The following is a 16,156-nucleotide window of genomic DNA, read 5'->3' as shown; positions in this document are numbered from 1 at the left end:
TTTGTTGATTTTATTGACTTTATTTATTAAATTTATTAAATTTATTTAATTTATTTAATTTATTTAATTTATTTAATTTATTTAATTTATTTAATTTATTTAATTTATTTAATTTATTTAATTTATTTAATTTATTTAATTTATTTAATTTATTTAATTTATTTAATTTATTTAATTTATTTAATTTATTTAATTTATTTAATTTATTTAATTTATTTAATTTATTTAATTTATTTAATTTATTTAATTTATTTAATTTATTTAATTTATTTAATTTATTTAATTTATTTAATTTATTTAATTTATTTAATTTATTTAATTTATTTAATTTATTTAATTTATTTAATTTATTTAATTTATTTAATTTATTTAATTTATTTAATTTATTTAATTTATTTAATTTATTTAATTTATTTAATTTATTTAATTTATTTAATTTATTTAATTTATTTAATTTTTAATAATTTATTTAATTTATTTAATTTATTTAATTTATTTAATTTTTAATAATTTATTTAATTTATTTAATTTATTTAATTTATTTAATTTATTTAATTTATTTAATTTATTTAATTTATTTAATTTATTTAATTTATTTAATTTATTTAATTTATTTAATTTATTTAATTTATTTAATTTATTTAATTTATTTAATTTATTTAATTTATTTAATTTATTTAATTTATTTAATTTATTTAATTTATTTAATTTATTTAATTTATTTAATTTATTTAATTTATTTAATTTATTTAATTTATTTAATTTATTTAATTTATTTAATTTATTTAATTTATTTAATTTATTTAATTTATTTAATTTATTTAATTTATTTAATTTATTTAATTTATTTAATTTATTTAATTTATTTAATTTATTTAATTTATTTAATTTATTTAATTTATTTAATTTATTTAATTTATTTAATTTATTTAATTTATTTAATTTATTTAATTTATTTAATTTATTTAATTTATTTAATTTATTTAATTTATTTAATTTATTTAATTTATTTAATTTTCTTAATTTTTTTAATTTTTTTAATTTTTTTAATTTTTTTAATTTTTTTAATTTATTTAATTTATTTAATTTTTTTAATTTATTTAATTTGTTTAATTTATTTAATTTATTAAACTTATTTAATTTATTTATTTTAATTATTTTAGTTATAATATAATAATATTTATAATAAGAACACACCACACAGGTAGGTATAAAGATAAACAAAGGAAAGGCAAAAAAACTTGTTAGTGCTGGAGGCTTCATAGACCGCCCATGCCAACCTCGGTTATTCAATAATAAGTTGAATTTAAGTGTGCGTAAAGATTACAATCGTTTGAACTGGTCAAAAACCTCATAATGAGGTAACTGAATAGACTGGGTTTTTATTTCGGTTACCGGTAACAGAGGTTAACTCGATCTGATACGGTTACCGAATCAAAGTGTTACCTTATTAAGCGGTTACCGTTATGGTAGGGGTTTTTATAAACACCTCTAAAATAACCCTATGAAAAACCCCGGTTAAGGTAACCGGTTCCTGTCCCTGTGTATATCAAAGGTAAAGTAGAACTGCTGATACGTTTTGTTTTAGTTAAATGATTGTAGTTTTAATTTCGATGAGATTTTGTAAAGTAGGTATGTGTATTATAAAACCTAACCGGTGACCACGAAGCATAAACAAGAAATAAAATTAATTTAGTACATAATTATAGTATGAAATGTATTTATATTTGAACTTATTTATTATCATTTGTTTTTTGTGGCCAGCATAATTAAATAGGTACTTAGAAGTGTCTAACAACCACTGATTTAAATAAGAAATGTTAATATGTATATTCTTAATTACTGATTTAAATACCCATCGAACATGTTTTTCCAAATAAAAATATACATTTTACAAATTCTTGTTTTTTTAAAACGTGATTAAGACGAAACAGGAGCTGAGTTTTAAATATTTTAGGTAAATATACCCGTCTCGCTAACGGAAGCGGCACCTAAAAGTAGTGCGATAAGGACAAGGCGAAAAATCCTGCGTAAAAATCTCAAAAATCGAGGTTTCGTACTCCTATGTTTCCTCCTCCAAAACTTAACCAATCGTAACCAAATTTGGAAATCTAAATGACTATGAAATTATCTGTGTCGGACCGTTTTGCTTTTTTGGCTAATTGATATCAGTTTTGAATGCCACGCCTCTCATTGCGGCATAGTCAATTAGGCCATTTTGGCCATTTTTGAAGGGCTCTAGCGCCTTAAAAATCAAAAATATCAAAAAAAGCAAAAAGGTCCGACACAGATATTGACAATATTAATCTGTGTTGAAAAAATCATTGCTCTAGCTTCAAAAACCACGGAGGAAAACGAGGAGTACGTTTGTATGGAGAAATGACCACTCCTGTTGGGTCTTAAGTAAGTACCTACCTCAAAATTCTTGAATTCCAACCTATCCCATATACCTATTGCCACTTATGTACCGAAGTTTATTGTCTAATGTTACCCATGTGATGTAGGCACTGAACGCGTGCAGGCCGCGAAAGCTAGTGACATTAAGTAGATGTTAACTGATTGTGTCATGATTGTCATGAACTTTGTGTAGAGAAAACAAAAGAAAGGCGTAACCTGTTCGTACGTTACTCATATTTCTTAACATGTTGGAATTAATTTAGTGTGTTTTGAATAGCGCATACAAATAACTCCAAAGAGAATTATCATTGATTTTAACTTATAATTAATAAAATATCTGAAAAAGTCCACTACTAAAAAATACTATCTATAAAATTTGATTTTTACATAGGTAACGTTCGGCGACTCTTCAAGGAGTTGACCTATGCCCACTCATGGGAGGATTTTTTTTCAAGTAATTGAAAAAGAAAATTTATTTTATTCGCCGTGCTGTCTCATCCATGGGGATGAGCACGGAACATGAGACATTAGCTGATATGCCTAGAGGTACTCTTGAATGTCTTTACCTACGATGTTCAATATTTGAACGATTTTTCCCAAGCATACATTATTAATCGATTTCAAACCTAGTGACATAACTGGCACTGGCCCATGTCCGCACACCACATATGGCTAGCGTTATGTAACACTGTCGCGCCCTCTGGTGATCGTAATATCCGTATTCGGATGACTGATTGGAAAGCCGATATAGACATTATCTGATAATCATGAAGACAACTTTCATCTTGTGATGAAATTTGCGCGGGATTCTAGATGTTAGGATAAAAAAAAATACGATTTTCTGTGATCACGATGGTAAAGAATGTTCGTGTCTGATTAATACATTGTTGATAGTAGGTAGTTCTTTCGTATAGTAATTAACGTTTGATAAGCATGAAAACCCGGCTACATCTCTATGCTAATTAAATTATCAAAAGTTATGTTTTTATCATAGGTACTCTTCAAAACGTTCACACCGCATAAGTTACTGCATAAAATAACAAAATATTGCAAGAAACTGAAAATGAACAAGCAACAATGACTTCAATTTACCCATTAATGGGAAAAAACCTTTGACATGTTTGAATTGTCTTCACAAAATCTCCAGCCATTGTTCGGAGTCTATAAGAAATAGCACAATACGACATTATATTAAGAAGAACCGTTAGATGCCTCGAACAATTAAGATATTGAAGAATGCAACAAAGAATTAAATTGCTTGCTTATAATAAAATTGTGAATTAGTAGAGTAAATATAAAATTTCACTTACCTTGGAATGATCCGTCACTCTTCGGCACGTACAAACACAAATGTCGATAAATATAAACGAAACCTTAAGACCATAAGCTTTTAAAGCGTCAAGCTTAGCACATGAGGTGTAAATAATTTGGAAAGGTGCAACTGGGTAATACATAACATGATAACATACTATCAAACACGAAAATAATATAAATTTGTGTTTACTTATACTTTATTACAAACCTTTATCGCTTTTTTGAATGTTACAATACAAAAATACACATCGTGAATACAATGCTCGGTCCTAACTCGAGTACGTACCTATGTACATTTAAATTTTAAATAATTGGTAACGTTACGGCAACATTAATATCGTTACAAAACATTAAATAACTACATTACAATATAACCTACGACAATTTGTATTTGAAAGTCTTCGATATACCAAAACAAACTAACAAATTATAATATACATTTTTTGGTATAGAAAAACTTCCATAATCCTAATTTAAAGCTATGAATCTCTAAAAATATGACTACAACGAAACTGTCAAGTTTCTAAAGTTCTATATACAAAACATAAAGCCAATGAGTAGCAGATAGATACAAGGTTAACAAACCTTGAAGAGTCAATTTGAATCATTTACTTTTTATTAACCCTTTCAACTTCGGACTCGGGGAACCATGCTCTGAGAATCGGAGTTGAATGTTATTGATAATATCAGTCATCGGGTTACTATGGCCAGAGAACCGGACTCAACGGGAACATGCACTAGTTTAAAACTACGGTAAGGTTACCCTCATTTAGGTGTCTCCACTGACCTTTGGCGTTGTACTTTTTCGTGGCACGAATGCTGGCCGCACACTAATAGGCCTTATCGGCTTGAAATATAGTTTTCTCTCAGTTGTCGTTCTAGGTGCTTCTGTGGTGAATGATTTGGTTACAGCTTTAGGTGCTAATTTAGTGGTGTTCGTTTTCTTTCTAAAGTCAATGGGGACATTTTGAGCTCTGTTAGCAGTAAATCGGGATTTGGTCGGGTTGAATCCAGACGTTTTATTAGACTTTAGGTTATTAGAGACTACGGTAGCATTTATCTTTTTAGAAACACGCGGGGTTGGACTAGGTCTAGTGAAATTTGAAGGTTTAACGATGGGTCTACGAGGGAATGCAAATTTCCGTTTCGCGTCTAAGGGAGATATTTTGACAGTCGTGATTTCGTCAGCTATAGTCTCTGTTGTTGATGGTATTTCCATTGTGGTAATTGTCTGTGCTTCAGTTGTCAAAGTTGTTGGTGCAGGTGTCGTGAGTAAGTCAATAATAGGGCTAGTATTCACGGTCTCTGTTGTGGACGTAATCGACATTATTGTGGTGGATGATGGACTGTCAGACGTTTGTGATAAAATTGTAATATTAACCGGGTATTGTATTGTCGATTGATCAACTGACGCTCCTTGGAATTCTTGTCCTTTAGCAAAAGTTATTATACTGCGACCAACCTCTGGCTTTAGCACGTCCACTTTGACGATACTCGCATCATCTTTTTGTGAGGGCACCGATGCTGAGTATACAACAAAAGGTTGAGAGCCCTGGTCATTGTTCATCCGTCTAGCCATGACTGGAACTTCTGTCTTAAATAGAGCCTCTAAGGGTAAAGTAGATGGATCAGTTAGCATGCTTCGAGGTGTAACAACTTCAAAACTCTTGGCTGCTTTGTTTAGTTTGTTTTGCTCGTTTTCATAAGCAGCTGGCACAAATTGCCACTGAGAATAAGTGTTGTCGCTGTTTTTGTCGGTTTTATTATCATTATTAATGTAACTCAAAAAATCATCGCTTTCTATGTGCTCTACAGTGTGTTTCGGGACTTCACTGCTTGGCTTATTAGCTTCTTTGGTGACATGTCTGTAAGCTTCGTTGATGCTTTCGGAAGCAACGAGGTTCTCTTTAGGTCCATCAGCAAAATTGCTCAGAGCTCTGGCATTACGGCCTTCATCGATCCGAATCGGATTGTCCGGTGGATTTTCGACGGGATATATGTGTCCATATTTAGTTAGATAAATTGGGATTTCGTCTTCAACAATTTTGATAAGGCTGTACCTACTTACCTCACCAATTTTGTCTACCACTGGCTTCTTCTCGACCATAATTTTGCCTTCTTCAATAAGCCGTGTTTCGTTGTTTTTATTTAAACGATGTTTGTCTAATTTCGATGATACTTCTACAACGCGGCTTACTGAGAACAGTTTGTTAAATTGAGTTTTTATAACTGGTGGAACTGTAGGTACAGGCGTTGTTTCGGCAATAGGTTCTGTAGTCACCTCTGTAGTGCGATCATCAGCATCTGTTTCAGTTTGTGCGTTAAATGTGGTATCATGAGTGCTAGGGTAGTTAGTTGTTTGTTCCGTATTCTCTAAATAATCATCAGTACTACCATTGATTTCCATTTCTGCTGTAGCCGTTTCGGTCTGAAGAGTGTTGGTAGATAGAGTCTCATCACTGTCTGTTAACGTTGTACCAGGACCTTCAGTCATTGATAGATAATCATCGCCAGTGCTCATATCAAAGTCATCACTGAATATATTTGTAGTGGTTTCTTCAGTATTTTCGTTTGTGGTTTCTGATGCTTCATTAGCGACGCTTGTTTCAGTTACTGGAGCTTCGGCTGGTCTATTATATCCAACTGGTACATTCTGTACTCGCTTTGCTTTTGGGTCAACAGGTTTGTTTGGGCTTGTTCTATTGTATATTGAAGTCCTATTTAGAGAACCGCTTAAACGTTTAGGTAGTTCTGTAGTGGATGTGGAAGTCCTAAAGGTATTTGAGTTAACTACTCGTGGCACGAATGGTTTCCTAGAAGTCAAATTAGGTTTTTGTTCTTCAAAAGTTTCATCTTCAGAGACGTCGCCTGAATCTTCTAAGTCATCATCATTAAATTCAGGTTTTCTGGTAAATAATTTGCTCGGTGGAACGAACACCAGTTCGTTCTCAGGTTCTTCTTCCAAGATTTCTTCAGAGTAATCTTCTTCTGGTTCTGGAGTAGTACTGGACGTAGTGAAGGGACGCCTAGTGAAGGTTCTCGAAGAAAACGGCCTTCTAGTGCTAGGTTTGAAGGTATCTTTATCGACAGTGGCCGGGCTAGTATAAACTCCAGGGTTGAATTTACGGCTAAAAATTCTACTGCTTGGTGCAGACGTTGATTCAGTTGTGGAAGTGAACACTCGTTTAAGTGGTCGGTAAGGTGCCCTTGAACGCGATGAAGGCGAAGTTGTTTGTGTTGTGGTCGTACTCGGTGTTGTTTCAGGAGAGGATTCCTCTACCTCAGTTACTGGTGGTATTTCACTAGAGGGCTCAAGTGAGGCTTGATTCTCGTTTTCTGCTTCTGATATAATAATTTCTTTTTGGCTTGTTTCTAATGAAACTTCAGGCTTTGCTTCAATATTAGGTTCATCGGCAGGTTTTTCAGTCGTTTCTTCCTTGATATTGCTTTGGTTTGTTTGTGGGTGCTCAGTGTTATTTTCTTCGGCTATTGTACCATTTTCTATGTTCGTTTCATCATTACTATTGTTTTCATTTTCAACAATTTGTTCATCTAACTCCTTTTCTAGCTCTGGAGTGGTGGAAGAAGGCGCCTCGGTTGTTATAGAAATTATTGAAGTTTTTGTTTTTTCTCCGTAGTTAGTTACAATTTCTGTTGAACTTTCTTTATTAACTGCGTTCAGGGAACCTATAGATTTGGCCAAAATTTCGGGCTCATCCTCAATTGGTCTTATCTTTTTCCTAATTACCTTACGAATTTTATTTCTTGTTGGTTCAGTGGGAGCCACACTAGGTTCTTCGGGAGCAGCTGTAGAAGTTGGTCTTCGTCTAATTACTCTAAATTTCCTTTTGCCCAAATCATTTATTGGAATAGTTTCTGTAGCAATTGGACTCTCAGTCGTAGAACTGCTGGGTGTTCTGAGACGTTTAATGACAATACGCTTAGGAGTTTCATTAATTTCTTCGTCGAGATTATCCTCATGCTCTGTTTCACTCAGAGCACTTTCAGAGAGAGTGATATCTTCATGTTTATCTTGCTCCTCCTCGTCAATGTCACTAGTCAGTATTCGCGGAGTAGTAGATTGACGAGACGGAAACGATACTTTCCTAGCTTGGAATGTCGGTAGAGGAGTGGACGTCGACGGTCTCACTCTGCCAAATGGCAACCTGGGTGAGATTTTTCTAGTTACATCTTCACTAACCTCTTCTTCAACTTGCTCATCTAGGCCAGACCTAGACGCAGTAGTCGATCTAGTAAACGGGCGAGGCGTGAATTTTGTAAACGCTGGGCGTCGTGCCACTAATGAGGCTTCACTTGTGCTGGGTTCTATGCTTTCAGTGGTGGTGCTTCCAGAAAACCTGCCTCTACCCCTCGGTAATATGCTCGGCCTAACATCGAGTGTAGCGGCTGATACTTCACTGTCCTCAGCTTTATCGGCCACGGTGGTAGATGTTCTTCCTCGGAAGCGCCTGGGAGCAAAACTAGGCTTGGGTGCAGACACTGGAGCTTCTATGTCACTGTCAATATCTATCGGAGTTAATGAAATCAACTCCTCCCGATTTAAACGAGGCCTGAATTGCCCTCGCGGTACAGCAGACGCTTCAGCCGGGACTGAGTCGTCGGCTGAAGGTTGAAGCCTACTTCTATACCTACGCCCGGTCTCTCCATTGACCCTAGTACCTCCGATCTCCCGACTGTCGGGCGTTGTCGATCTGATTTTTCTAGACAGCTCAGCGGTTTCGTCCGAGTCCGAAGTGATCTCGTTGGGTCTCGCTAAAGGCCGGCGGCGGCGGACGAAATAATAATTCCTGGAACTCACCTGGGTGGTGGAGGGGGCAGCGGTGGAGGTGGTGGTGGTTGTGGTGGTGGAGCCGCGGCGGCGGAGGATGGTGCGGCGTGTGGGCGCGCTCGGCGCCGTTGTCGTAGTTGTTGTCGTCGGGGGATCCGTGACAACTGTCGTCGGGGTTTCAGGCTCAGGAGTCTCCTCGGGGGTGTTTAGTAAGGAAGATAATTGGACAGAAAGGACAGTAGTGGGTTCGGGACTCTCGGGCTCTTCCAGGGGAGGGGAGGTGGTGGAACGAGCTCTCACTATAGACGTGTACTGAGGTTGTGTTTGAGATGGGGGAGACGAGATTTCTTTTTCTAAAGTTGTCTCTTGTGAATCTTCCTCTCGCAATGTGCTCGGGTACCTGTAAATTAATAAAATCACATGTTACTGCGGATCCAGATTTATATTTTCATTGTTTAATACGTAGCATGTTGAGTATTAATCGTATACTTACAGGACAGTAGTGGCTTCCTCAGTAGTAGGGCGTTGTCTCCTGATAGTGACATACTCGGGAATATTCTCTCGCCTTGCGCTTTGAATATCCAGAGATTCAGGTGTTTCTGAGACCGTCACGAAAGAAGCCGGACGTTCAAAAAGAGCGTTCCTGAAATTAAAAGACATGTTAAAGTTACAAGTTCCATCTATGTTTTAAGGGAGTTCCCTCTGCCAACAAACTGTCCTGCAGTCTGGCAGAAGAAAAACTGTACAAATGTGGTTTATTTCGCCTGAATAAATTATTTGTTTGTTTTTTGTTAAATACTATACGGTTGACCTTTGTATATTAAGAAGGAAGAATTTTCATCGTGACGGAACTAGTGACACCTCTGAATCTAAATTGATGCTCTAACACGGTCAATACATCCGGAACTCTCCCTCTTAACGGGCCGTAATTACAAATGTTTACGTAATTAAGTACGCTTCGAAATCCGTTACTTTGACCTTCGTTTTGGAAAGAGGCATTTAACGGAGCTCGGAGGTAATTCATTTTGTGAATAATTGGGTAAAAGTATACCTAGAAGGGCGTGCCCTCCCGATGTTGACTTCTGCAGCGGGCGCACGGTGCCCCTAGCTACGTACCCTACGATTCGTGCGCGGCTCGGCCGCACCTGGATCCTCGGAATCCTGACACGTTCTGAATAATTAGGTGAGCATACCTTGAAGCGGTATCATCAGCGGTATCCGACGTGGCCACGCCGGGGCGCGCCCTCCTGATGTTGACGTACTGCAGCGGGCGCGCGGGGCCGGCGCCGGGCGCGGGCGCGGCGCGCGGGGGCTCCTGCTCGGACTCGGACTCCTCGACGGGTTCGGGGGTCGTGGCGGCGCGGGCGCGGTTGATTGTTGTGTATCTGGGGAGAAAATGGCGACATCAGTGCTAATCTTCAAAAACGCCAATCGCTGTCGCTTGAAATTTTCATCAATTATGTCAGTAAGGTTGTGTGTTGTTATGTATGTTATCTGTCAGTTCGGAATAGAAAACCTAATAAATTGAGAGCATAGCAAAAATACAAACACCTACACATTTTGTTTCAAATTAAATTACTTATCTAGGCCATGTTGCATAACAAACTACAACTAATATTACAAGCGGAGCTCCTTTTTTAATTAGTGAAATTAGAAAAGGAGTTCCGCTTGTAATATTAGTTGTAGTTTGTTATGCAACATGGCCCTGATGTAAGATAAAGCATAAAGCTAATATATTTTCTTAGGTAACTTTACCAAGTTTTAGTCTGAGGAAGCATTTTAACGGTCAAGAGACTGATAATATTAAAAATCAAGTATATAAACACTATAATTACTTACCTCATTTCTTTATTTAATTTTATTGCTCATAAGAAAACACACTGTACAAAAGCCGCACTTAATACCATAAGTTCTCTACCAGTCAACCTTTAAGCAAAGCACATTAGTTTTGGGCCTCAGGAAAATCATTCTTCTTCCTCGCGTTATCCCGGCATTTTGCCACGGCTCATGGGGAGCCTGAGGTACGCTTGACAACTATAATCCCAAGAATTGACGTAGGCACTAGTTTTTACGAAAGCGACTGCCATCTGACCTTCCAACCCTTCACCGAAAAGCAACTGGTAAATATCAAATGATATTTCGTACATAAGTTCCGAAAAACTCATTGGTACGAGCCGGGGTTTGAACCCGCGAGCTCCGGATTGAAAGTCGCACGCTCTTACCGCTAAGCCACCAGCGCCTCAGGAAAGTCATTAATAGTTAATAATCATTATACATACTGTGGCCTGTCCTTCCGTAGCAATTTGTCCTTGTCAGCAGTCTCCTCTAAACCTGCGTTTTGTGATCCTCTTTGTCTGTTTTGGGCTGATTTTTCGAAAATGCTGTTGCCTCCTTGTCTGATAAGCAAAAAACGTCAATTAATTGCTAGAAAAATATCTAGATAAAATAAAATGGTGTAGGTGCACCAAGTGGTGATCATTTTGTAAACGCTCCATGATGTGGTGATGGTTTATAGTTTAGTGTTATCTTATCAAGAAACACAGGTATCCTTCCACCACCTTAATGTACAGGTTCTTGTTCAAGGACGAAGGCGTGGTGGTCATGGAACAACCACTTGATTCTGACAGGTGCAGTTGTTTCTCTGTTACACTTACTTGGTCCTGGCGATGGTCCTCTCCAGCACCTTCTTGTACAGGTTCTTGTTGAAGGACGAGGGAGTGGTGGTGATGGAGCTGCCACTTGATTCTGACAGGTGCAGTTGTTTCTCTAGTTGTTCGACACCACCTAGAATAAAGCGATCAATAAATTTAATTGAATTTGTAATACGATAGAACCATTTCATACGTAATACTTATTTATAAAGGTAAAATATTGGTGTCAGTTGCAGTCACCGATATCGTGAAAAATAAAAAATAAAAAGTTTTTACATCCCTAGAGTTTGAGCGGCCTAAAATACTTTACATACCTGAATGTAAATTATTTTAGGCACCTTAAACGACAAAATGTACTCATGGTGTAAGACATGGTGTACGACAAAATGTAAGTGATGGTGACATTTCATAAGTACAGCTATTGGGCCATACCTACATACAACTACACACAAAGCTTGTTCCATCTATTACCGAAATTTAAAAATGGAGCCAAATTTTAAACCTAGTTTTTTTTTACTAGTATAAGTTCAAATCAAAGACCCGCACTACGTACGGTCACGCTCGGGATTGTTGAACCATTTAGCTAAATTAGTTGTTCAATGCTTACGCCATGGAATGTCCAATTTAGCTAGGACCCTAAATGGTTCAACAATCACGGAGCTTGATTGTACAAGTGATTGTGGAGTGGCAGTAACATGAATGTGATTGATAGTAGTTAAACTTACCGACTTTCTTGATTAGATCGATAAGTTCCTTGATGACCTTGGGGTCTTCGGCGTCCACGTCGACGGAATCTTCTTCTACCTCATCCTCGTACTCCTCCTGAAACACCAAGACACATATTGAACTATTAAACACCAAGAGTATTTTCTATCCATTCAAAGGGGTAAGATAAATCTAGGGAATTTATGTAGGTACTTATTTATTTAAGGTACCTGCACCAAATAAGGCCCGATTCTTAAGCATGCTAACTTCCAAAAGTTTATACTTTTATAAGTGTAAAAACTTTTTTTGCGTCGATGTCCTCTAGTACCAATATACAAAACTGCAAATTCTTATTATACAAAAAATTGTATTAATGTTGACAATATTAACAACTTAACTTAACGTTTTTGTTAGAATAAAATTTTTATGAAATAATTAACCTATGTACCTATGTACCTACTAACATATATTTTTTGTAAATATGAACGAAATGTGATCTCTAAAATTTGCTTTTACCAATAAAGATCTGTATTCTGTATTCAATAAAAAAATAAAAAGAACAAAGGGCCTTATTCGGTACAGTGCAGGTAACTTATGTATTCATCGTATGGCATTACACTAGAGATTGTGGTTTGCGCTCATTTATCTATTTCAGGAGTCTTGGTTTAGTGTTTAGATTATAGGAAAATAAATAATACCTATATCTACATAGGTTATTCATATTACTCTCTCTCCTCTCCGGTTTTAATTGCGATATAAAACAGCGCCTTCGATTTACCGTCATTCTTCTTGTCTAAGAAAACTTATATCTGAAAAATTATGAGAGTCGTTAAATACCTCGGGCTCAGGCGTGGTAGTTGTGGTTGTAGTCCTAAACAGCACGGAGCTCTTAGTGCTCAACTTGATAGGTTTCCTCGTGGTGGTGGCTTCAGTGGTGGCCGCTTTGGTGGTGGGGGCCTTGGTGGTGGTCGTGGGTTTCTTGCAGAGCACGTTGCGAGCGAAGTCGCACGAGTCCGCGGCCTTGTTGAAGAAGAGACCTGGAGGTGTTATGTTTGTTTTAAGAGTTGTTTTAACAGCCATTTTGTTCAAGTTTAAATAATAGCCAATTAGCCACTATACCGTAAAATGGGGTGAGTAGGTGCAAAACTGACATTCAAACTTCGATAACATTTTATTTTTACAAATGCAAACTGAATGATGTATATAATAAGTGTTCCGGACGTTTGTATTTTAGTTTTTTTTTATTTTATTTTGGGTAGTTCCATTTCATAACTTTGACGATAAACAGGAAATCCCACCTCACCCCGTAGTCTCTCGTATTTGGGGTGAGTTGGGTTTTCATACAAAGGTGATTTTGGAAGATTGTTGGATCGTTTTTTTTTATTATGAGTATTACTACTATACTCGTAGCTCCATTTTAAATTGGAATTCATTATTTTTGTAGCAGTAGCCTTAAAATCCCATCTCACCCCCCTTTCATCCCTTCTATCCCTATTCATAACCCAACTCTCCCCGCGAACCCTACTCACCCCATTTTACGGTACTCAAGTTAGACAAAAAATAGCTAGTGTAGTTTTTATTACGCATGTGCTTCGACGATTCAAAGGCTGAGGAAGGGGGACGGGTGCCCTCGGCCTCTGAATCCTCAGAGCTCGCGCACGGGTTGGGCATTTTTATGAAAATATACAAAGTAATCCTCTTACAAGAGGATATATATTTTTTTAATCAAGTCCTCACACACGCTTAATGCGGATTAAAGACACACTCGCCTTTAAATTTATTTGCAGATGTATGCACATTTCGAAATATTTTTATGCAGTCAAGAGCAACTGGTAAATAAAGAAACATATTTCCATTTTTAATTACATAAACGGGTCTACCGCGATATAATTTCATTGTATAAAGGTAAAAACAATGAAATTATATCGTGGTAGACCCGTTTGTCTAATTAAATATGTGTACAAAACGTGAGAGTTTAAAGTGTTATATTTCCATTTATAAGTACAAACAGCATCACTCCTAACTGTACATCGGTGGACCTTATTACAAAAGGCATAAGGTCCACCGATATACAGTTAACAGTGTGGGCGATGGTACGAGTCGAGGCTTGAACAGGTTTGGAAGTAAAATAGTGTCCGTAAATCTTACCAGAAGGACAGGTAAACTGATGGGCCACGATGCCGAGGTTAGACGGGCCGGAGTCGAGGCACCAGAAGTACTTCTTGCAGTCGCGTGGATGTTGGAAGAAGCCCTCGTCCGTGCACTTGAAGTCTGAAAAATAAATTAAGGAATTTAAGTCGAGAGTTGCTACACAGTTTATATCAAGCGCATGTGGTTTTGTTGAAGCCACTTTGCAAATCGTAACTAAAATTACATAATTAAAACGCAGGCTTCTAAATTGCGATCATTCGAACGATGTGACAATAATAACAAATAACAATTTTTAGATTCCATCAACTCCCAATAGTCCTTACGGGCAAGGGCAGCATTCGCGCGGTGTACCTACCTCTTACATTTCATTAAAGTGTCAAAAGGGTCTCTACATGACACGTTGGCTTCAGCTCCGCGCACACCTACCAAATGTCCGGAACACGATTATTCCGTGATGGGAAAGACATACAAGTAATAATAAATAAATAGGTACGTCAGAGAAAAACAAGATTTGGCGCCCTGAGTCTATACAGGTTTTGCCACTTGATAGCCACCCAAATCTGATAGCGTGGCTTTTCATGTTCGCGCTGGGGGCCGATTTTTGAATTTCGAGCGTTCGATTTGGTCACTCGAAAATCGGTGGAAAACCGCGAAATGCTAATTTTTGAAATACGAGCGATAGAAATTGGGAATCGAGTGGTATTGACCGCTCGTTTTCAATTCTATTAGTAGAATTTAAATGGCGGGTACTGGAGATATTATTGAACGAAATACACGAAATCGAGCGGTCGAAATTCAAAAATCGGCCCCCTGCTCGCTGTACGGGTCAGGGCCCCGTTTGACTTAAGGGTAAATTCGCCCCCGAATAGGTATAAATTCTACTTCAAACATCCTCTAAGGGGTCTCGTTTAGAGATTAGACTGTTGACACTGCCATACATAAACCTTGCGAGTTCCTCGTGTAATGACAATACCTAATATCTGGTAGACCGAGCTTTGTTGGGAAAACATGTAAAAACTCAAAAATGCGCGTTTTCCAGAGATAAGACCTCTACTCTAGACTCTAGATCGATTTTTCGCCCCCTTAAACTCCCACATAGCAAATTTCATCGAAATTGTTAGAGCCATACAAGAATTGCTCGTTTAAAGGTATAAATATCTGGGAGAAAACATAAAAACTCAAAAATGCGCGTTTTCCCCGAGATAAGACCTAGATCGATTTTTCGCCCCCTTAAACACCCATACTTATAGCAAACTTCATCGAAATCATTAGAGCCGTTTCCGAGATCCCCAAAATATATAAATAAATAAATATATGTATATAGATTTCTGAAATGTATGATAAGTTTACCTGATCCTGGGTCGGGGGTGGTTGGTGGCTCGGGGGTGACGATGTTCCATGTGGGCGTGGTGCTCTTGGCCGAGGGTGCGGCGCTCTTCCTGTTGTTGGTCTTAGCCCTCAAAGTTAAAAACAATGAAATTAGGAAAAGGTAAAAAAAACACTGAGAGCTGACATAAGAAAAATATCTGGGATAGGTACATGTAAAAACTAAAAAATGCGCGTTTTCCCAGAGATAAGACGTAGCTAGATCGATATTTCGCCGATATAAAAAAAAAACGGGGCCCTATTACTAAGACTTCGCTGTCCGTCCGTCCGTCCGTCCGTCCGTCTGTCCGTCTGTCCGTCCGTCCGTCCGTCTGTCACCAGGCTGTATCTCACGAACCGTGATAGCTAGACAGTTGAAATTTTCACAGATGATGTATTTCTATTGCTGCTATAACAACAAATACTAAAAACAGAATAAAATAAAGATTTAAGTGGAGCTCCCATACAACAAACGTGATTTTTGACCGAAGTTAAGCAAGGTCGGGCGGGGTCAGTACTTGGATGGGTGACCGTTTTTTTTTTGCTGTTTTTTGCATTATGGTACGGAGCCCTTCGTGCGCGAGTCCAACTCGCACTTGCCCGGCTTTTTTAACTAATTATATGTTTGTGTTGTAATACGCAAAAACAATTTTAAGCAATTTGAATTCTAGGCCACTACTATATAGGTCTATATACGAGTAGAACCATATCGCTTTAACTAAACACGAGATACACGACCAGCCAAATCATTGAACACAACGTTTAACCAGATGGCTGAACATCG

At 37.1% G+C, this 16,156-nt stretch overlaps 2 protein-coding genes across 2 annotated transcripts in view; both read right to left on the bottom strand.

Annotated features, from left to right (window-relative positions):
* Positions 1–16,156, bottom strand: part of LOC134796302 (mucin-2) — a 162,127-nt gene that overhangs the window by 45,115 nt on the left and 100,856 nt on the right. Inside the window, exons 11-19 of the mRNA XM_063768387.1 lie at positions 15,358–15,464; positions 14,005–14,127; positions 12,694–12,893; positions 11,877–11,973; positions 11,155–11,284; positions 10,780–10,896; positions 9,694–9,885; positions 8,994–9,143; positions 8,531–8,900 (exon numbers count right to left, since the gene is read on the bottom strand). Of these exons, the coding sequence (XP_063624457.1) occupies positions 8,531–8,900; positions 8,994–9,143; positions 9,694–9,885; positions 10,780–10,896; positions 11,155–11,284; positions 11,877–11,973; positions 12,694–12,893; positions 14,005–14,127; positions 15,358–15,464 (1,486 nt within the window). The remainder of the gene's footprint in view (positions 1–8,530; positions 8,901–8,993; positions 9,144–9,693; positions 9,886–10,779; positions 10,897–11,154; positions 11,285–11,876; positions 11,974–12,693; positions 12,894–14,004; positions 14,128–15,357; positions 15,465–16,156) is intronic.
* On the bottom strand, positions 3,891–8,524 carry LOC134796279 (mucin-2-like; the record flags this gene model as incomplete). The annotated part of the gene is made up of 1 exon (XM_063768331.1): positions 3,891–8,524. A coding segment is annotated over one exon (4,044 nt), but the record flags the coding sequence as incomplete, so codon positions are not given.

This window comes from Cydia splendana, chromosome 13, assembly GCF_910591565.1.
Source record: "Cydia splendana chromosome 13, ilCydSple1.2, whole genome shotgun sequence".
In the NCBI taxonomy this organism is placed as follows: domain Eukaryota; kingdom Metazoa; phylum Arthropoda; class Insecta; order Lepidoptera; family Tortricidae; genus Cydia; species Cydia splendana.
Note: the sequence above shows the minus strand (reverse complement) of the source record. Positions and strands in the feature narration are given on the sequence as shown.